At 36.7% G+C, this 24,288-nt stretch overlaps 1 protein-coding gene across 1 annotated transcript in view; it reads right to left on the bottom strand.

Moving 5' to 3' along the window:
* Positions 1-24,288, bottom strand: part of TNFRSF19 (TNF receptor superfamily member 19) — a 44,038-nt gene that overhangs the window by 409 nt on the left and 19,341 nt on the right. Inside the window, exons 5-7 of the mRNA XM_054388797.1 lie at positions 4,453-4,617; positions 3,368-3,493; positions 2,530-2,632 (exon numbers count right to left, since the gene is read on the bottom strand). Coding sequence (XP_054244772.1) covers positions 2,530-2,632; positions 3,368-3,493; positions 4,453-4,617 — 394 coding nt within the window. The remainder of the gene's footprint in view (positions 1-2,529; positions 2,633-3,367; positions 3,494-4,452; positions 4,618-24,288) is intronic.

The raw sequence follows: 24,288 nt of genomic DNA, 5'->3' as shown, positions 1-24,288 counted from the left end.
AATCACATAGTTTCAAAAGCATTCCAGAATATATTATCAATATTATAATTATTGTCATTAATTAATAACTATTGGTATTTCAGGACAGTTTAACAGGGTTGTATCAGCGTTATGTATGTCTAGAGGTACCCTGTACAAAAAAGTTATTTTCAAGAGCAATAGAGTTTGTTTCTCATCTGGAAATGAAGAAAGTTGTGGAGAACGTTACTAAAGGTAAAGAGGATGTTTAGAGCCCTTCACACTGTGAATTGAGGGGTTTAGAAAACATGAACTACAGCTGGGGCTATCATCTAAAAAAACAGAAACATGATAAACAACATGATAGTACCATTCAGATACAAAGACAGTTTCAAAGGGGAATGAATTTAATAGTTCTCGATGCATAATAGGAGCATTAAACCCAAGATGTAACAAGCTTAAACTGCAGCAAGAAATATGTTTGAGAGGACTGTGGAATCTAATAGATGTGAAAGTAAAGAGTTCAGACTGGGAGAAGAGAATAGACAAGAAGACTCCTTCTACCTCTCTGATTTCATACTGAACATGCATTCACTTCAGATTTTTCAGTTTGTCAGTCTAGCCTTCAAAATGTGAAAAGAAGTTTTTCTTGTATTCTCTTCCACATGGCATATTAATCACAGAATTCACAGAATGTTAGGGGTTGGAAGGGACCTCCAGAGATCATGGAGTCAAACCCCCCTTCCCCACAAAGCAGGATCACCTAATGCAGGCTGCACAGGAACACATCCAGGGGAGTTTTGAAGTCTCCAGGGAAGCAGACTCCACAACCTCTCTGGGCAACCTGTGCCAGTGCTCTGTCACCCTCACCATAAAGAAGTGTCTCCTCATGTTGAGGTGGAACCTCCTGTGTTCTAGGTTGTACCCATTGTTCCTTGTCCTATCACTGGGCACCACTGAAGAAAGGCTATTGCCTTCATCTTGATACCCACCCCTCAGATATTTATAGCTGTTGATGCGATCTCTCAGCCTTCTCAAGACTAAACAGCCCCAATTCTCTCAGTCTTTTTTCATAGGAGAGATGTTCCAGTCCTGCAATTATCCTCGTAGCTCTCCACTGGCCTCTCTCCAGCAGATCCCTGTCTCTCTTGAACTGGGGAGCCCAAAGCTGGACACAGTGCTCCAGGTGTGGTCTAACCAGGGCAGAGTAGAACCTCCCTAGACCTGCTGGACAGTTTTCTTAATGCACCCCAGGATGCCATTGGCTCTCTTAGCCACAAGGGCACACTGTGTCTACCAGGACTCCAAGGACTTTCTCCATGGAGCTGCTTTCCAGCAGGATTACCCCTAGTCTGTACTGCTACCCGGTATTATTCCTCTCCAGATGCAGCACTCTGCACTTGTCCTTATTGAACAAAGGACAAGGATTTTTAATTCCCAAAACAATTATTTTTATTTTATGGGGAAATGGAAGACAGTGGAAGTAGAAGCTCAGTATTGTCTAACTCAAATGTATCGAAGGTGCACAATGATACTGACAGGTCTGAGCATACTATACATGTCTATGTCTATTAAAAATCCAGTAATGCCTTGGTATATTAAAGTCAGAAACAAGTATTAAAAGATATACAAAAGGTATACGTTTTATTTCCAAAGATTGTCTACAGATGCATAAAACTGTAAAGGCCTCATTAAATCTGATACACAGAGACAATTCGTGTGACGAGACCCGTTCCGCATCAACATAACCTGTAACAGATTTTAAGTCACCTTACGTACTTCCAAAACATGATGCTTTAACAGCTTTGATGTACACACAGAGCATTTTAATAGATGAGGCCAAAAGTCAGGACATTGCACCACAATTGAAGGAAATACACTCTTTTGGCAAAGGAATTGAAGCAAACTATTTCTACTGGAAGGAACCACGGTATCTTTGATGTCCACATAGCACGGATATGACTTTTAAAGCTTTAACCAAAAGATTCCTCACAAAGTACACAACTCTCCATCTGTCAGCCTTGGTGGTATAAAAGGATAACTCAAGCTTATTGGCATTTGAACAAGTTATACAAAATTTAGGTAATTTTTATCTTGCATTTAGTCACCTTGCATAAACAATACCTATGAAGAAGCTGCCTTTACATTTTTAGTTACATTTGACCATAAAAACAAACCAGCAGGAGACCTATTTAAACCTCCTATGGAAAATAATTCTATAGCTAAAAGAAATAAATACATCCTGTGTTAAAAGCTGTAGAAGGGAAACTCTGAAGGATACCATACAACTCTATTTTTATTCAGTGGATTGGGAGGAACTAATAGTCACAATGTGGTAGAAATTATGAAATAGTAAATATTTCAAATCTCACAGTTATCAAGAGCTTCTAAAGAAAGAAAACCTCATGCCACTTCACCCCAGATTCACAGGTTTATGCAGCACCTTGCTAACCCACAGCAGAAAAGGCTACAGTTCAAAATCCTTCATTCCACTTCAAACAGCTATCGTATCTTCATTTGACTACATAAGAAATATTTAATGTTTGACAGACATTGAGAAAACTAAGTTACCTTTCATTAAGAGTAGTCTGTGAGTGGAAAGCACAACTGTGACTGCTGTGCTCCATGCTGCAGGTTTCATCACAACACAGCGATGGAATCAAGTGAACTGGTCCTAAGGAATAGAAATGATTTTAACAGTGCTAAAACTCTGTGTAAGCTTAGGCTCTGTACTCTTTCAACTTTGAATATTAATTTGCCAGTTACATTAAAATATATGGATTGAGGAAAGAGATTTCTTATTGCAAAACCTGAGTTCTTTAATTTATTACTTTGAAATGGAACTATACTTATAAAAGACATAGTGTTCCTCCAGGAGCAATACAGATGCCACACATGAATGTCTACTTTGTAAATTAATTTACTTTTTAATTAGATACATGCGAGAGGAAGTACTACATTCTGAGTTAACATTAGGAAGGCATTTAAGCCTGTGCTCTTTTATGTATTTCTTAATGTCATAAATACATCTGCTTTGATACCACTCCACAAAATCTCAGTGACTTGAATTTTCAAGTTCTAATTTTTAGAGTTCATATCATGTTCTTAGATGCCATCTGGTAAACCCCTTAGATCAACTTAAGCCAGATGCAGTGCTCTTTTTATCAGAAAGTGAGACAGACATTTAAATATAGTTTTTAAGTGAAGGGTCAATGGAATGAAAACAAAAAAAAAGTTAAACATAACTAAAGAGCTACTTAGAAATTCTATGTGCTTATTGAGTAATTTAGCCAAGGACAAAAGGTATTTTGACAATGTTGGTTCTGTAGTTAAAGTTAAATGTTGCAACTCAAGTGTTAGATGAACATTCATCATGCCATAAAGTCACTTTTAAGTAGACCTAACATACCACATGTCTGTGATGTGCTTCTCTGGCACTGGCAGCAAGTTCTGTGGTTATATTCATTAAGCTGTGGTCTATCAAAACAGGACAATTCGGAGCCATTGTAGTGAATGTCTTGTGACCTCAGAGACCCTTTGGACAAAATGGATAAAAACCATACATAAGTAAATTAAACTTTTTCTTGTTCAGAGCCTCCTGCCTTCATAGAATGCATAAATATCATAGTATACAGTATTTCCATACATTTTCCAACTGAAAGATCCACAATGATCATGTGGTTCATATAATGCAAACCACACACTTTGTAACAAGCCCTACAACAGCTGGTTCAACTACAGCCTCTTGTAGGGAGATATCTGCTCTTATTTTGATGATGATTTCATTACATTTTCTCAGTATTTCCCATCTGAAATTTTCCACATTCAGCTTTCAGCCACTGGGATTTTGTTTGAGTTATCTTAAAGACAGCAGTCTTCGTTATAAATGGGAACTAGAGTGCTTTTGACTTTTGCTTTATTTAAATTAAGGGTCAGAAAAATGTTTATTTATAAACAATGTCTGAGTTACATTTCTGAGCTGTTACAGATTACTTTTTAAAATCTGTAACTCTAACTCGCCTGGGCATTTAATTAATCTTGAATATGCCCATCAAACCAAAATTGTTAATGACAGATCTGCTATGTATAATGGCCACATTAATTATCTTGATGAGCTAAGTTGTTTCACAGTGGCCTGTGATGTGCAGATCCTCCAAGCTGGTAATTTCATATTGTCACTGCAACTCTGTAATGACATCCCATCTTGGATCTAAATGGTCCACATTTATCTGTTCAGCATCCAGCAGAGTACGACACAGAGTTAATGCAGCTGGATTATTTCTGGACATCTACACAGCATATTCTCAGCAAGAAGCTGGAACATCCACACTGAACTGGCAAAAATGTATAGATATGTAGTCTTGGCCTTCTGCTAACATGTTCACCTCAATGGTAAACTTGCTTGAATGCTGTAGAAATTCCATTTGTTTACCAACAGAAGGATTTGCAAAACTAATACTGGTATATGAATATTAGCAGTAACTGGAAACTTACAGCTTGGTTTCTTCTCCATAAACTGCCTCTTGCAATAGATAACACAAAGAATAAGAAGAGCCAAGAGCACTGTTGCAAGTGCACTGCATATAACAGCTGCTAGAGCAGTGTCTCGAGGACTGGAAGCAGTTGATGGAATCTTTACAAGGTTTACCTTGGTGGTACCTGAAATGAAATTAAATAAAAATTGAGGCAAACTGAAAACATTTCAGGAATATACAACCATGTAAATGAAAATCTGGGAAACAGAAGATGTTTGCACTACAGGAACATAAAAAAAAAAAAAAAAGATAAAAGGATGTTCCATCTGCTAATGCATAAACATAAGTTGTACATACAAAGAGAAAAAAATTAAAGCATATTGCAAAATGAGTGGTAACATGTGGAGATGCACAAACATATTCTGACTGTCCACAAGAATGGAATCGGATCTTCACCAGGAAAACAAAGACCTCTCAATTTTTAAAGATGTCAGATGATTTTAATATGGAGAGCATTTCCTAGTGGATAGTTGAGAAAGCTATCCACTAGAGGGAGTCACACATACATGAACTTCCTTTCATAAGGAAAATTTCTGAGAACTGAGACACCCACAGAAGTCCAAATGCTATCGAAGGTAGCATTTTACTTGGTTGTGCATGTCATAACACTATGGTCATTTCTAGGATCAATCCTAGGACTTCAGTTGTGCTACTTTGCTTTTTTATCCAGAGTTAATTTTTTTAACAGAGCCAATATCTCTAGGAGAAACTCAGCAGATTGACTTTACATCCATATCAGTAATGGCCTAAGCAATGTTTCAAGCCTTGACAAACACTTGTTACTTATACATAGAAAGTGAAAAAGTCTCCAAAATGTAACACCATTTATTGAAACTACCTTAGGTTACAAATGGTCTTTAAAAATTAATCTCATATAATCATTTAGGTTGAAAAAGACCCTGAACTGTTCACATAGCACTGCCAAGTCCACCACTAAACCACAGCCCCAAACACCACATTTAAGTCTTTCAAATACCTCTAAGGATGGCGACTCAAGCCTTTTTCCTGGGCAGCCTATTCCAATGTTTGACAACACTTATGGTGAAGAAACTTTTCCTAATATTCAATCTAAAACTCCCCTGGCATCCTCTCATTCTATCACTTGTTACTTGGGAGAAGCAACAAAACAGTAAATATTTCTCTGACATCAATTTGGAAATAAAACAAAGACTAAAACCAACCCACAAACCATATTAAATTATAAGTTAAACATGCCTATTTCCCTGTGAAAGTCACTGTTAAAAACCTAAAGAATATAATTCCTAAGAAATGGTCCACATAGTCAGAATTGGGAGAAATAAATCCAAGGGAAAAAAAAAAAGACACACAAATGTATTTAATAAAGACTGTTTATGTAAATTTTAATATAATATAGTTGCTAGTAAGCAGAGGAATATTAAAAAAAAATAAGTGGAGAGGTCAGATCATGGCTGTTGTTCAGAGGAAAGAATGTTTAGTTGTTGATTTCCTGATTTCAATGTGAAGGAAAACAAAAGCATGAAAAAAAGGCATCATTGTACTTACACCTGCCTGACTAAAGATTATCTTCAACCTCTAGTATTATGTGGTATCAAAAGTGTAGAAAGCAGAGTTATAGCAGATCTTTTTTATATGCTTTAGCTTGTCAAATTTGACAGAGTGGGGCTACTGGAAAGAGTCCAATGAAGTGCCACAAAGACGACTGCGGAATTGGAGCTTCTCCCCTGTGAGAAAATGCTGAGAGAGCAGGGACTGCTCAGTTTGGAGAAGAGAAGGTTCAAGAGGCTATCTCACCAATGGGTATAAATCCTTGAAGGGAGGATGTGCAATGGGCACAAACTGAAACATGAAGATTCCCTCTGGAGATCAGATCAGGAGCATCACTCAACTGTGAAGGTGACTGAGTTCTGGCACAGACTGACCAGAGTGTTTGTGTACTCTCCCTCCTTGGAGATACTTAGAACTTGTCAGGACGTGATCCTTGGCAACGAGCTCCATCCAGATGATTCTGCTCAAGAAGGGGTTTGAACCAGATAATCTTTATAGGTCCCTTCCTACCTAAACTATTCTGTGATTCTGAATTATTAAAATACAGTAGATTTCAAAATTCAAGTCAATAAAGAAATCTCCTACATGAAGTAGAAATACATTTTCACAGAATACATCTGGTTGGAAGAGACCTTCAAGATTATAGAACGATCTGGGTTGGAATGGACCTCCAGAGGTCATCTAGTCCAACCTCCTCTGCAGTCAGCAGGGGCATCCTCAACCAGATCAGGTTGCCCAGGGCCTCGTTGAGCCTCACCTCGAATATCTCCAGGGAAGAGGCCTCAACCAGCTCCCTAGGCAACCTGTTCCACAACCCTCATAGTAAAGAATCTGTTCCTAACATCCAATCTATATCTGCCCTTCTCTGGTTTGAAGCCATGGCCCCTTGTCCTGTCACTTCAGGCCTTTGTAACAGTCTCTCTTCATCCCTTGTGTAGGCCTCCTTAACGTACTCGAAGGCTGCTATTACATCTCCCTGGAGCCTCCTCTTCTCCAGGCTGAACAACCCCAGCTCCCTCAGCCTATCCTCATAGCAGAGGATTCTTTTTGTGTCCTTCCTCTGGACCCGCTCCATCAGATTCACGTCCTTCCTATATTGAGGGCTCCAGAGGTGGACGCAGTACTCCAGGTGAGGTCTCATCTGAGCAGAGTGAAGTGGCAGAATTCACCTCTCTGGATACGCTAGATCATTCAGTCCAACCCTCAACCCAGCACTGAAGGGTCAACACTAAACCATGTTCCTGAGCACCAGGTCCTCATACCACTTGAACGCCTGTCCTTGTAGTGAACTGTTACCATTTTCACTATCATAGCAGAGAGTCTATTATTCGTGTCACACATAACATGAAAAAAAATTCCAGTTCAGGGTCTCAGGTACTTTCCTCTTAAGTAATTATTACCTGTCCCTCTGTTTGTTTTTGTACAATTCATACTACTCAAAGAGCTAAGTTCTATGAACACTTTACCAGATCTTCATTGTTATTTGAAAGAAAAAGCAACCACTGTCATAATCTTTTTCTTAGAACTTGGCAGCAGCACTGCAATCTTCCACTGAAAACTTTTCACTCTGTTTCTGAATTCTTGCAGCTGTAGTTTGAAGTTTACCGTTTTAGCAGACTGCAGAAATTGCTGCATTGTATGTAAAGTTACAGGATGAGATTCTCTGAGAAGCAGTAAAATTATATTGAAAAAAGCTGTCCATACAGCAACGTGTGCTGGCTTTAGTGTGAAAACCAAGAACTATGCTTTGATATCTGGTTTTCAGTTTTGGTCAACTGCTTGATCTAATCTTTGGGAGGTTAAATATAGTCTGGACAAACGCTTAAAAATAAGACGATAAAAAGCAGATCAGAATATCTTCAAACATGTTTCATGTAATTATCTGTATGAATGCACCTACCTAAAAAGTACTAAAAAGTTACCAGGAATTAGGCCTCCATAATTAGTAGGGAAAAAAAAGAATTACTCTTTAAAGCAAAAATTAACAAAAGCACTGGAGGTAAAGCTGCTACATTTTTGGCTCTTCATTTTCTCACAAAAAATGTATGATTACATATTATGGGAAATCATAACTTAAATATTTCTTTATCAACCCATCATCAACCACCAAACTGGAAATACAGTGTTTTATTTTACACTAGGATGGCAAAACAAAACCAAAACCAAACAAACAAACCAACCAACCAAACAAACAAACAAAAAAATTTGAGCCATCTAGTTATTTAAGATTCGTTTGAGTTAATGAATTATTTAGTCCTTAAGTAAGCAATTTCTGTTCCTCAGAACGTCTACCACTTATCTTTACCTTCAAAGAACTTTTTGGAATAGATGCTGTGGGCAGTCCATGGTAGTGCAGCTCTGATGATAATGATTGTGATCTTCCCTGCAGACACCAACATTTCAGAAGCAGAATGCTATTGCAGAAGTGGCATTGCTGACCTCTGCTTTCAGTGCTACTCAGACACACATGCATTTTCATAAACTGTCTTCTCAGGCTCACAGATCAATGGTCCCATTTCAGCGAAACAAGAAGGAGCATTTTAAACTTTCAACTTGTTTTTACCTCTATTAAATGATTACATGATTAAACATTAAATATTAAATACTGTGACCTGGATGGGACACACTAAGAAAGGAGGAAGGAAGTGCACACCATTTTATGATTTTGGAAAGCATGTGCATATTATGCATCACAAAAATTAAAAAAGCAAAAATTATTTAAGAAATAGTTGCAATATACTCTGGAAATGTGCTAGCACTATAGAATAATTACCCAAAATACCAAGATGTCACTTTTGTAATTTTGAGCAGCAAGTGTAATACACATTCTTCCCTCAATTACCCAACAGTGCATTATAACGTCAGTATATGCATAAAAGCAGGTAAAGTTTCTGTTAATCCAGGAGGTTTAAATAGCAGTAATTCAGATGACACTGAACATATGAATCCCAAATGCATCACCAGTAACTTTTGCCAAATAGAATAGTTGCTTTTTCAGACTATTACACCAAGCAACCAGAGAGCACTAAATGTAAAAGGACTTCCTTTATCACTTATTTCATACTTGGATTTTTTTTTCTTTTTCAGAACCATTACTACTTACAGTCATTACTAGAATCAGAATACCTACATGAAAGCTTTCTGCAGTAGACTAGCCATGTGAAAACAGAACTTACAACATTTTACATGTCTTCCCTGGATATAATAAATAATATAATAATGATACAACAATTTCGAAAGTTGAAGAGGATGAACAGTGGACTATGTTGGAGTTTTCTTACCACATGTTGGAGGTTTCTTACCACATGTTAATCCAAAGAGGGTTTGCAAAATAAAGCAAAGCTAATCAAACTCCATGGTAATATTGGACAGAGGGCCATCTTTTACAATCAGGATTGAAAATAACATATAAAATAAATCAAAATGTTAATTCCTGCAATATTGGCATTTCTGGTCATGAGAGAGGAAAGGAGCATTTTCCTACTCTAAAAAGTGTTTTCCCATTACCTTTATGCTGACGGGCGCAAGTCAGTGGTATCGACCTTAATTTGACATGAATTAAGGGCTCAGACATACCCTCAAGTTATGATAATTTAACAAGTTCCTGCCTGTCAGCTGAATTGCATTGGCTATCTGCATATGTGCTCTTAATCCATGGAAAATACAAGGTAATGTGACGTGTCTTGAAACTCCATTTCAAAAAAGCTTAAAAATTGTTTATGTTCATTTCAAATGAAAGAAGGCAGTATCTTTACCTACTCCTCATCAAACAAACGTATGTATTATGTATAAACATGATGTATGTACATATAGCACCAATACTAGATATATATATATGTGTAATAAATGTCTAATATGTAGTACCAAGAATTAACATCAATGTCAATTATGTTGTGCTGAGTATATTTGGGTCTTTACCGAGCAGCTGACTGCCTGTCTTCTGATCTTTCAAGTAAGAGGTAAGAAACTTTATTGAATATTGCTGTTGGGAGACTGTGGTAAACTGAGAGTCTCCCAGCATCTGTGAAAGGAAAGCCATTTGCATGCATGGCCTACACCCAAAAGTTCATCATGTCAAACCACATTTTGAAAAATGTACTCCAAATGCTGACTTTAAAACCTTAAGTTTCCAAGTCTGTGCCCTACAGTGTTTGGTTTTATTTTGCTGGGTTTGTTATTTTTTTAATAAATGTACCAGAAAGCCCTAAGGGTGAAAATGACTGTTCAAGTATTTATCCATTGTTTGGAAATCCTGAGAAATGTGCTTATAAATTAAAATCTCTGGAATTTTATTTGTTTCCAAGACCATTTCTCTTGTGCAGTGCATTTTCACAAGCTCCAACCACTGACAGCCTTTTGTATTTAAAATGGAAGAACAATTAAGTGTGCATGTGAATTTAAAATGTATATGAACTCCACGTTACTGGATACACACTGCTTTGTCTGGAAGGCACAGTCAGCCTCTGCAACATGTTTTTCTTTTAGTAATTGGTATTACTATGGTCATCTAAAAGGCAGTGATAAATAGGCACCAAAGTAACATTGTTTTATACACAAAACTTTCAGCTTTGACAACTGTCTAGCCATATTAAAATACATGAGAATAAAGCCCCAAAATCACTGAAACCCTCAAACAACCTAAAAAAACCCCAAAAAACTCTAAGAGTAAGCAAAAAATCAGAGGAAGTGGGACAAAATTCGTGTCACTGCTGAACTACCTATTCTTCCTCCCAAAATGTAATGGAACTGGTTATCAATATGAAAAGACAGTATGTCTCCTCCATATACCTGAAATACTTAGCATGACCTAGTGGCAAAAAAATATATACTGCTCTTAATCTGACTGTGGTGCTGTCTGCAATTACCTGACTTTTGCTTCCAGGAGCTCACTTTGCACCTCTGACAACTGAGGGTGTCTAACAACTATTTTGCAGAAAAATGCAGTTTCATTCCCAGGTGTTTTCATGTGTTAAACCAGTATCAGATGAAGTTTGTGTCAGAATATAAGAGACTGCTGGGTACAGGAAAAAAAACTCAAAACAAAACAACAACCCACAACAACTATTTGCATACTTCACTTTTAACCAAATTCTCTTCCAGACATGTTTTGGGAAAAAGTATTCTAGCATTTTCCTCTTCTTAAAATCCAACTATAGAATGCATCCACCCCACCCAGGCTATGAATTTCAACAGAAGATGAAAGTAGAAAGTATCTGGTTTGTATTCTGTATGTGCAAAGCCTCAAATCATCTTCAGGACTACTCAGTTATAGAACAAAGTATTCTGAGCCAATTAAGTCTGCTTATGTCAGTGTTCAGTTCTAAAATGCTTATACAAGACATTATACACACAAGCAGAAGATCTTGCACTGCCTAAATGCACAGCATTTTCAAGCAGGTAACTACTGCTACTACGTTTTCTAAAAGAGAGGGAGACTATATATCCTTTAGAATCTAATTATATATTCACTTAGTTAAATGACAGTGGCATGTATGCAAATATGAGCAGCATGTCTGAAGTTATTTCCCAAGTGCATGGTCTGAAGTATGCAAAAGTTAAAGGACTTCCCTTAAGGGAAGGGACTTTTTACAAAGGCTTGTAGTGACAGGACAAGAGGGAACAGATTTAAGCTTGACCAAGGTAGATTTAGACTGGATATTAGAAAGAAATTCTTTACAGCAAGGGTGGTGAGACACTGGAACAGGTTCCCAGGGGGATCATGGATGCCCTCTCCCTGTGGTGTTCAAAGCAAGGCTGGATGTAGCCCTGAACAATCTGGCCTGGCAGAGGGTGTCACTGCTCATGGTTGGGGGGTTGCAACGAGATGATCTTTAAGGTCCCTTCCAACCCAAACTATTATATGAATCTATAAAACTTAAGCCCTAAAACCTATGATTTTTAAATTCAGGGTTTCTAGCTGGGAAACTAGAGACCTGTAATACACCACACACTTGCTATACACTGGAAGTAAAAAATTACAGAAGAGAATCTGAAATATCTGTCAAACTGAGTAACACAGTGCCTAGAGTCACTGTGCTCAGGCCTACAGATGTAGAAATTTGGAGAAGAATACTGAAGTCTGTTTCTTCCAATATATTGCTCAGAGTGGCTGAGAGGGGCTTCCATCTTCTCTTAAAACACTCCTGAGAACAAAATGACTGTGGTAGTTTTTAGGCTATGCCTTTACATTTTTTTTCCCCAGATCCTGAACAGAAAGTAGTAAAATGTAAATAAACCACTATTGGGTGTAAAAATTACAATAATGATAATTCTAAACAACCCCATCGGAGACTTAAGCTAGTAATGTAAACAGTCTCTCTTCTTGCTTCCTCGGGCTGGGAGATACTAACTGGCTTTACTGACCTTGGCTGCATTGCTTTTGTTGTGACTGGTATTAACTTCTCTGCTCTGTTTCTTGTCCCTTTCATTCGGGGGATAAGGGGGAGGCACAGGGGGAGAAGCTCTTGCAGTTCCCCTGGTCTTTAACCAGGGGGGTTCTTGTGCTGTTTATTAATTTTAAGTACCTGTAAATATTGTAAATATTGTGTATTTTGTACATATTAATTGCATTTCATTGTAGATTGTAGTGTTGCTTGTAAATACAGCTTTCATTTGCTTCCAACTGAGCTGGTCTGGCAAATTTAAGGTTGGCAGGGGAATTTTCAACCCACCACAATGATCTTTAAAATTAAATTGAGGGGTCTGCAATAATGAACATGACTTATAACACCTTTTAGATGCCACTCTTGAAAAATGAGGTAATGATGAGGTTTCTGTCTTCTGTAACAAGCTTAAGAGACCCTTATCAAGAAGATAGAAGGTTCAATTGTCTCCCAAGCCACCTGGATGGAGGTTGTTTTAACCAGTAAAAGCTGCATTTTCTCTCTGGTGGAACTTATTCAGTCGTAGCCTTCAGTAGAAGCACTAAAGACCCCTCTTTGCACAGCAACAGTCACATGAAATGTATGATGCAGCAAAACTAAATACACCATACTCAGGTTTGCCCACCATTTTATTTCCTGTTGTTAATTATATTAAAATAGCACTGATTTAGGGTAAATTCTCCAGACACTGCAAATACTTCTGAATCTGTGGTTGTCGCTGGTTTTTTAATATTTTTTGTGTGTTTTTTGTTTTTGTTTTTTTGGGGTGGGGGGTTGTTTGGTTGGTTGGGATTTTTTTTTTTTTTTGAGGTGGAGGTAGGTGACATGGTGGTTTGTTTGGTGGTGAGTTTGTTTGGGTTTTTTTTCCCCAAGAAACAACTAACTGTTAGCCATTTCCACATACTGTGGAGGCGGGGTGGGAGAGAGAGTGGGAAATACGTCTGTATTGTGGAAAACTGAGCCTATTTACTTAATTAAGACTGTTTCATAATACTTACACACAACTGGGCTGAATTATGGTTTTGAATTAAGGTTGCATAACCAACCCTACTAGTATTTTCTGATTTTTTTTTAAATGTTCAACTTTGCAACCTCAGCATCTTTTAAAAATGCTGGACATTTGTCAGCACCTTATTGCAATACTGCAAGTATCAAAGTAAATGCCATGATTTACTGGAAAGAAAGCTACCTGCTGTGCAACAGTAAGCATGCACATGCAAACTACATTAAAGATGAAAAAACTCTAGCTTTGAAGTCAGAAATAATAGCAGCTTACAAAAAGCAAGTTTTTTAAATCACCACTTAACGCTTTGGGGATAAAGTCATATAGAACAAAAAGCCACTGAGTACAACATCCTTGTTTTGTTATATTTTTTAATCTGAAACATAACATCTCCACTCTTTAACAGAAGTCAACAGAAATCAGTCATAGAATACAGAAGATATTCTGAAAAGTTAAGTTCTGTTAATGAGATTCATCTGACTGAAGCAAGTATCTGTTTCAGAAGGAGTCACCTGAAGTTTCTCTGCACAGGGAGAGGGGAGAAAGGTTCTTCTAGGGTGTAATTATTCTCTTTTTTCTTAAACACTTCCCCTGATCATTTCTCTCCAATGCATAGAGCAAGTGAGCCTAAGGTCAATAGCTTGTAGATGTAGCCACTATAGATATCAACAGTCATGAAGGTAGCAGCCTACTCTAGGTTAGTCAAGTACAGAGGGTTTGAATGTCTTCAAGTATTCTGACTTTAATTTCTGTTTCAGTTCGTTAATTGTATAACAGACAATGCACTTTACATTACTTCTGTTACAAAGATATGTCAACAACTGCAAAATTGCTTTGCATTGGCAGAATCAAAGAAAAGCCCAGCAATAATTTGTAACTCACATTCCATGTGGAATATAAAATAGTGTGTAGCAAGTAAGCTCAGACATAGAATTAAAGACTTTGCCTATCCTATATTTTAAATGAAGAAAGGATCTATGGGAAATAACATATGCAACAAGGTAAATAAAACCTGTATCAGAGTGACTATATAAGAAGGAATCTAAGTAGGGTCACAGGCCTCAATTTGGGCACATTGTAACTTTGACCAGTTTTCTCAGAAGGTTGCTTCAGTTTGCAAGAAAAAAATTAAAGAATTTTTAAATTGTTTTATTTATCAGGAGTAGATAACTAAAAATAATCCACACTAAAATCTCAATTCTCCTCCTTGAAATTAATTAGCAAACAGGTAATGGGAAGATCAAGTTTTGGGAAGACAGAACCATCCAATGTTGAATTTGCAGTCTTCATCTAACCTGATACTGGCATCCAGATGAAATGAACTTCAGAAACCTGAAGGTCTATAGTCAGAGCTATTCACTTTGGCCTCCCTTTCTAAAACAAGAGCCAGAAACAGAAATCTCCAGAGAAGGAATTAATCAGAAATGGCTTGAGACACTGCTTAGTATTAGTCATTGAAGCTTACTTACCTGGCTAGCCAGAAAATCTTGCGGTACCTAATTCTTTCCACTGATTGCCAGTGGGAGTTTGGGCTGACAACTGTGAAGTATCAACTTTTATATGCCTAAATTAGGGTGAATTAAGTCAATCCTAAGTTTCTATATGCAGATATGGTAACTATAAATCACATTCAGTAGCATGTATATAACAATTGCACTACTGGACTTAAAATCAAAATTCACTAAAACTGATAGATACATCCCTTTATTTAAGAAAGCTGCAGCAGCTAATCTTTTTAGAAACAGCCTATACCTCAAAAGACACATGTACTTGCCACCCAAAATACCATGTAAGTTCACTCTATGATCTTTGTAAAAAAGACATGGCTAGCAGTGCATGGGTTTTGTACAAGTGAAGCAGTAAGAGAGTGAGAATGTAAGGCCTATCACCCAAAAAAATTCAAGGCAAGCAGAGAAGAGGACAACTGGAAGGACACAAGTGATCAGCAGGAACATACTGGAAATGGGTTAAGATGCAATAGCCTTAAAACAGAATTCTGTGGTTTATACTTTTTTTTTCTTCTGGTGGTTGTTGTTGTTAAACAAGAAAAATATTTAAGAGGAACACAGAATAACTATTCTGTAGCCAAGCAACACAGCCAATAGTATCTACCAGCACAAAACAGAATAAACAAAAATGAAATAAAAAAATTAAAACCAAAACAACCACACACTATTGTGCATTTGGTTCATACTATTTAATACTCACACATCAGTCACAAATTGGGACTTTCTGTACCCAAAAGCCATAGCAGTCAGCATGTAGGCACCAAAACTGTTGAAGTGGTGCCAATGCAACCATTCCCGCCATTGTAGGAGATAAATGTAAACTAGGATTTTCAGTCTGAATACAGAGCAAAAGCAGGTTACTAAATTCATACATTTCAAACAGTCACATGCTTCTGTAATTAGAAAATATCAACAACATCTAAAATAAATAAAAAAAACAAACAGTACAAAGCTGTAACTCCTACTATTACTTTATGGTTTGGGGAGATAGACTGGCGGAAAAAAGTTAACTGGAGAAATGTTTTGCAGCTTTATTACAATATATGCAGTGCTGGAATAATTTGGATCAGCCTAACGGCCAAGTTAAAACCAGAACTTTGCAAATCCACTTTGTACAACAAACAGATAATTACTTAGAGACACTGCAAGATTGGGCTAAAGGGCCAGCCACATTACTAAGTACACAAAAAAAAAAAACACCAAACCCATAGGAAGTAATACTTATTCAGTACAGGTCAATAATTAGCCCCTTCTCTGTAACTCAGGAATTTCAAGTTCACTTTAATCTAGTGTAATTGAGCTAACCAGCTCTTACATTAAAAAGTAATCATTAAGTTAAATTTCTTGCAGACATTCTGTACCTAAAACAAACACGCAGTACGCCTCTGGCAAAGAAGGATACTAATTATAGGATTGACTCACAAGATGAAAGGTTGCACAAGTTACTACTAGAAACAAAAGTATGGTAAACTGGTTTAAAAAAACAAAACAACATGTTAGAATTCTCATACTCGGCAGTTAAGATGAAAATTTCACTTTCTAACTGTACTTAACAGTGTCAAGAAGCAAAACTAAATATGCTTGTAAACTTCATATTTTAGATGAACAAACTAGAAGTGAGTACTGCAATTATAAACTTCATCATGCTATAATTGAGGAGTCTTTTAACCTAATGATGCAAGGTCTTCACAATGAATTTTTGCTACATGAAAACACAAAATCAAAGCATTTTGCTCACTTTCAGCTTTCTTTTCCTATATAAAATACACTCTTAAAATGGATATTTAAGGATTTGTTTCATAGTCAGGCGCTGAATCACTAACATCACTCTTACTGCAACAATTCATTCCCTGAACTAAAAGGAATTGTAAAAGAAACACATCACCCAAGGCTCCAGACATCTGTGAGGAAGGATATACAAAGTTCAAAAGTAGTTTTATATTTCAAACTGAAGCTTTCATTGGGATTAGCAGATAGGGTTGCCAGCTGTGAGTTAGAACAAGAATACAAATTCTGCCCTGCATGTTATTGTGTACTGATTAGATACAACCTTCTGAATGCCAGATGGGCACCACTTATGTAAACTATTAATAGTTGCATGAACTTGTGCTGTGAATTCATGAAATAAATGAAATTTGATCCAATTCATTTTAAAGCCACAAACTGAAAAGGCCACCTTAATTTCAAGCTATAAATATTTTCAAAGAGATTTATTTTAGAATATTGGGTTCTCTCTGAAACATATCAATACATGCTTTAGTAGATAATTAGTGCAATTCTCATGCCCAATGTCTCTCAGCTCTGTCAAATATCACCTCAACTTCAGAGCATCTACTTAAAACTTTGAGTTTGTGATCATACGTATTTATTAATTTTTCAGACATTATAAACCAATATTCCCATACCTAATATATTCTATGATTTTCATTTGTATGATGGAAGCCATTTACATTCACTCACTCTGAAAATGTAACATCTAAGTAGGAACTGCTAATAATAATCTTCCAGATTTTATGTTACAAAATATGATTTTTTTTTTAAAGTTTCATACTTAATGTTCACATTTTCCTGTTCCCCTGCCAATCATAATAACTGAACACTTTCAAGAGGTCCAGAAATTACCATTATTTTCCTTTCTCTAGATTTTCTGCTGAAGAATGTGTGGTAGTAGCTTATGCTACCCCATTCTCAGTAAATACACTATTAGATCACTTGGTTTTGCAAAATCAGAAAATCCCTTGTCTGAGGTTTTTGTTACTCTGTCAGCACAAATAGAAATTAGTCATAAGGGTTAAAAGGATTTAAACCAGATGATACATGACAACATTATACATTATAACTGCATTCACAGAAAACCAAACTGAAGATGACACAATTCTAATCTTAGCATGTATCTCAAGAAGTGTCATCTTTAAAACACCAAGTTCTGTAATAACATTTGAATTTACAATTCTGAAATTATTTTTGGCAGCCAGAACACCTACAGGCCACTGGCAGCATTCAATATCTTTCAAATATGTAATAGTTAAAAATTATTAAAGGCAAATTCTCTGTTCTCAGAAACCTTGCCTTCAGTGGCCAGGAAGGAAAAGTGGATTTCCCTCTGCAAAAGGATACTGAACTACCAGGAAGGAAAATTCTTTCACCAATCCAGAGACTCATATGACACAGGCACGCTCAATGACAACCAAACACTCTGCTAGTTGTGCAGTCAACAAACTCAGTTCAGTTCAATAGAGGTAAATCTAGAACTTAAATGACAGGGTACGTGTGACCGTGAGCAAGAACATGCTTCTCATCAATAGCCTCAGGCATGGCTATGGGGTCAACTGGCACAAGGGAGGGACATGAGCCCTCCAGTTCTGGAAGAAGAAATCCTATGGCAGCATCCCACCTTTGCTTGCACGAAGTAACAGCAAGAAAGAGCCAGAAGGGGTTGCTTTGGGTTGGTGTTTTCGCTCTGTTGGAAGAGCTACAGCATACCTTAAGTCATCAGCCACCAAAAGAAGCAGTGATATTCTCTGACAGTAGAGACAGTAAACCAACTCATTAAAAAGTACAAATGTCTTGATTGGCATGTTGAGATGAAATGAATATTCTACCTCCCTATTTGTCACTTACTAGCATCAACATCTTTTTTGCACAAAATCTATATATATGACTGCCCTTAAATCAAAAGGAAATGGTATTATTTACAGATTCACATAAAATCCCTAAGCTTTACTTCTACCAGGACAAAGAGAAGTTACAATACTGTTCATTTACTGAAAGATGGATGTTTTTTCACTGTTGGTGTATCAGTTTGGGCACCCTTCTTCCACTAAGTCCTACCTCAGGCAGATTTCACACTCTTCACTGTGGAACTTTCTATCTATGTTTTGATCCAGAAGACAGTTTCACAATCCATCTTACACAGCCTTAATTATGACAACACAAGTGAACTCAATCTAACAAACCCTGTTTTGCCAAGGAAAAACCTCATACTATAATAATCATATGTAATAAAAGGAAAACTTTAATAATTTCCATGGAAAATGACACAAAGAGGTAGTAAAAACACATCCTCTGTAGAGTCTCCAGAAAGAAATGCTATCAAAAAATATGCAAAAATCCAAATTTTGTTTGGCTTTGCATGGCTACTGCAAAGTCTATGTTAGGGAACCATACCTTGAACTTACATGTGCCACATAAATACTTATTTGTATCTCAAGGGCATTTTGTATTTTTAAAGTATATTCACGTTTTTCATTACAGAAGGAGAAACACAATCATAATCAAAGAATGGGAAAAAAAAGACAGTCATTTTCTCAATGAAAAGGTATGAAGCACACACAAGTTAATATAGCAGAAAGATCTTCTAATGATTCTTTTCTGCAGATTCATTTCCTGATGTACAGGGTTACTCACTACAGTGCAGAAAGCAGTGTATTAAAATTATAAGCCATATTTTAGAATGTATTCCTGATTCTCCACTTGAATTTATCAAGTGTTATCCCATTATTCATCAATCAGTTTCTGGAAAACTATGGCAACTTTGTTTCCTGCCAATCATATTTTTCTTTTGGAGGAGGCAGCTGATCAGAGGTAAGCTTTCTGCTTAAGTTTTTCTTCTTTTTTTGGATATGCATTGATTTTTCCTAAGCTTTGCAGAGACTATATAGAGCTGTATTCAACTTTAAGTTTTCATTGGATGAACAGACCTCCTCTAGGATGGTGAGTCTTAACACATCTAGCAATGCATGGGTAGCAAGAAGCAAAACAGAGGATGGCCCATTATTAGAGACTAAATAGCAGAATAACTGAAACAGGAAGTCTGACCTAGTCACCTGTACTTCACATAAACACATAAAGCAGGAAGTAGGTAGCAAAATTTGGTTGATTAATTAGTCACTTCAATGGAAATTCACTAATTTACTGCTTAAGTTTTACTTCAAAATACAACTCAAATAATCAACTAATTGAACGAATTTTTATGCAAGAACAAAAGCATTATTAGCATACTTTCATTAGCATATCCAAACAACAAAGACAGCAAACATGCTGTTCCCCTCTTTTTGAAAAGTTACGAGCATTAAATTGGAATTTAACTATCACTTGTAGTTGCAGTCAGAATGGAAGAATAATGAACATTTATGAATGATGTCTTTATCTTAAGAACAATCGAGCTGTATGCAAACTTATTAATTTGATAAGGCATAAATTGAGGATCACAAAAGGCACAGGCTCTGCAGTGCTAGGCACTGTGCCATCTAGGTTGCATACATTGTGCTGGAAAGCCTACTTGCAATGGAAGAATCAAAAAGTAAGGACAAGAAGCCAAACATACAGGTAGCATAAGGGAATTCTGGACTTGAAGTTATGAAGAAAAAGACTCCCAGTCAATATCCCAGCCTGCTCTGTTGAATTTTGCATTAGAAGGCACTATAGAACAGATTGTCCAGAAATGATTAGCTTGTAGATGCTGATGGTTTCAGTGCCAGGTGGGCACCTCCTTGCAATCCTGCAATGGTGCAAATGTTTTGGGATGACCACTGAAGAGTACAGAGAGCTTTTTAGGTGTCTTAGATGTGATAGAGAATGGGGATTGTATTCTCCAATTAGGTACCTCTTGCGAGCATCCTGCCTAGTCCATGCATATGTATTTCCTTCCATGGCAGTCAGGGGAAAGCAGGTGAACCAGCCACCTGGACCCATAATCAGTGGAACACTCCTGAAGAATATAGTCAATATATGGATGTAGGTCCCTTGGGCTTTTAAGCATTTCCACAGGTAGCTGTCAAGGAGGACAGTTGGTGATGCAATTTTGCAATCAGGATCCTGAGCCCATTTGGATATACAAGACTTCTAAATAATTCAAAGGCTAATGTTGCTTATGCTAAGCATATTTCTAAAGCATTCACTATTATCCTAGTTCCTTTACTTTGTAGCTTCAACTAGGTGACTTGAAATTTACTTAGTGAAACAAAATTTCACTGTGCAAAGATGTTTAAGTTAGATTTGAGGTAGCACAACATAATTACTCTGCTTACTGTTATTACAAGAACTTCAATGAAGATCAGGAAATTTCAAGAACTCAACTGCTAAAGTAGTTCAGATTACTATTCTTCTAAAGACTCAAAAGATAAATCTTTCATAACAGAGGACATGCTACACTGAGCACTGAATCAATTTATCAGAACAGCTCTCACACCTACAGTTTACAGTACTAAGCTGTATTATGATAGAAAATCTTTGTGAAAAAACAAATTTTCCTCTTAAGAAGTAAACTGCATTTAAGTATACTGCAAGGAAGCAGACAAAAGTCTAACAGTATAGACTGACTGCAAGCCCTGAGACCTTTTGCTCCCAAAATTTTGTTTCCTTGGAATAGTGTCTGGCTACACAGAAATTCTGTTGGGTTTAGAAGTAGCATCTCCTTGCAATGTCATTTCAGCATGTTAAATTTTCTTCTATGGAAAATTAATTTGTTCCCTTCCCCTTGCATTGTGTTTTGGTGCACATTTTTTTTTTCCAGAGCAGAGGGAACAGTGGTGATAGAAATGAAAAAAACACTTTTGACCAGTTCTGTCTAGTAAATATAAAACAATTAGTGATAACAACCTACATAATGAAGTCTTTCTACAGACACAGGCACAGAAATGAGAGGTACAGACAACATGAGTTAGTGAAAATAAGTTGGGGATGTGTATGTTAAAGAAGACTCTACCCTGAGCTAGGCAAGTTGAAAGTTTTGGTATGTGATTAAACAATGCAATGAATATGAATAATAACTCTCAAACACTACAGCTAATTGTAGTGGTAACATCTCTGTTATTAAAAGAAGGAAAAATCTGCCGCCCTCTTTGCTTGCAATCTTTTGTTTTAAGAGGGGAGCCCAACATGTAAAGCAAATTCAGAACAGGAAGAAAAGGAGCTGTTTAGATCATACATGACTCTTTTCTCAAAGATGCTTCTGGGTCAGAAGCATCACAATTATCAAGGACACAGACTTGAAAACACTTAGGTTTTTCTAAGTTAAGGCTCTCTGATCTATGAGGAATAAAATAAATAAAATGCAAAATTTAATTTTATAAGACATGAATAGCAATTCTCATCTCTCTGAAAAACCTAGTCTGTTTCAGCCTTCCTGAAGGTAAGTTACTCTATCATCAAGTCACATAGGAAAAACACCAGACTGACTTTCTAGATTTTCACAAAAGGGAACATTTTAGTTATGAGAAAACGGAATGCTGATGTCCCTGCAATGAAACAGTGCTGATACTTGTAACTCAGTGATGCTATTAGCTGTACCTAATTAGCTATCACTCCTCAGGACTTTTGAGAAAAGCTTATACAATACTCCAGCTGTTTTTGGTTACAGTGTCCCACACAGCAAAAAGGATTATGAGAGATGCTGTAAGATAACTCCAAATCAGAAAAAAAAAAAAAAAAACACAAAAAAAAAAAAAAAAAAACCACCTGCCTTAAGATGGACATATACATTGAATAGAACCAAGTAATTCAGATTGGTTTCACTGGTTACATACTTTCAGCTGCCAGTTGCCTCATATGCACTTAAGGAGCCTACCTTCAAAGGCTGCTTTGCATTAGTAGTATTCTGTATAAAGCAATTAAACACAAATTACAGAAAATCTTAATGGCTGGAAGAACATTGTGGAGTCTGAGAGCTTTTTAAATCACAAAATTCTGTAAACAAAAAGAAGAAAGCAATATGAGTAAATTAAAATTTCACTATGTAAACAGAAGAACTAACATGGAGTGGAATATCTGCTAAAAATTACTCTCAAATTAAACTGCTACGTTTAATGAAAGAATGTAAAAAAAAAAAATCTAGCAAAGCTAAAGCAGTGAGAATTTTTCTCTTTTTAACACTAGGCAAGAGTATTTTACAGAATGCCTATGCAGCTAGAAAGCCTCCAGCCACCTTCTTACTTTTAATCATGTATTTTGTCACCCTACAATATTCCACTGCAGACTGTAATTTCTACTTTTTTTTAATCTTTCTTCTGAAGTACAGTCCTTGCATACACCAAACACCTATTACACTCACATGAAAGTTTACAAAATTACAGATCCTAATCTTGCAAATGTAAATAAGTAGAAGTAAAATTCGGTATAAATCCGTACTAGCTACTTTAAACACCAGGAAGAAGGAAATACCATCAAATTTTATTCTTTAAATAGCACCTTTCATTAGTGAAACTACACACCTTGTAGATTTAAAGACTGAGACTCAGTTGCAGTTTAGAACACATTTAATTCTCATAAAAACAATTCTGTCAATATATGGAAGCAAACTAATAAATCTACAGAAGAAAACTGTAAATACAGCTTTGTGATCAGTCCTAGTGAAGGTAGTCAAAGTGTTGTAGAAATTCCTGAAAGACACAGAATTTAAACCAGAGAAGATGCGGATGCCTCTCAAGAAAATGCAACGTTTTCACCATGATCTACTATATGTATTTTGTCTCAACAAGCTGCAGTCTTTACTTTTATCCTTTATCTCAGTAAAAACTGTTTCTTTTCTAGTTCAAGACATTCTTTATATTTGAAACCACTCTCACTGAAATCAGCATCTCAAAACATGGAAAAAAAAAACGTAGCAATTTTACACCTGAGTACGGGTTTATTTCAAATGCACATTATAATCAAACTGTAGATATTTCCACTGCTGTGACTTATTCAACAAAACATTTCTGCTTCATTGAAGCAAAGAATGCATTTATTTCCTGGAACATGTAGAGGCTAGTTTCCCAAGCTCGATATGGGATTGTATCCTGGCCCCGTACAGTCCTCCCGTTCCCTCCACCTCCCCCCACAGCTTCCCATGATCCTTGCTTTATGTCATGAACAAACAGAATGAGTTTGGCTGGGCATACTGTGCTATTATTATCATAAAAATCACCCCCAAACCCCAGAAATATCAGTGCAGGAAAAAAAATATCAAACAAAAAAAGATTAAAAAAAAATGAAGACAAGGCTGTTCCTTTGGTGGCAACTTGGCTGTAAAATACTCTTGGCAGCTAGGTGTTCGTTTCCTCTCTTCCTTGACTCTCACAATTTATTCCAATTTAGCTGTTTGTACAGCCAAACTGTAGACTGAATTTGTGCATATCAGAGGAATGTCACTGACTGTAGATGGGTTTAGAAAGAATAGTAATGTGGAGGTGCTAGGAACTACTCTCTAATACAGCTCAAAAAAGTTCAGTGTCACAGGTTCTTCTGCTTAGTAGAAAGACTGTCCAGAGGCTAACGGATTCTGGTGACTCTGATGCTGTTCTGTATTTTGAATTGAACAATACACCACCACTTGTAGGAACAGCTGACATAGACAAACTGATATAACAAATCTACAACATTGATTTTAATATGCC

Source organism: Indicator indicator, chromosome 1, assembly GCF_027791375.1.
Source record: "Indicator indicator isolate 239-I01 chromosome 1, UM_Iind_1.1, whole genome shotgun sequence".
Classification (NCBI taxonomy): domain Eukaryota; kingdom Metazoa; phylum Chordata; class Aves; order Piciformes; family Indicatoridae; genus Indicator; species Indicator indicator.
Note: the sequence above shows the minus strand (reverse complement) of the source record. Positions and strands in the feature narration are given on the sequence as shown.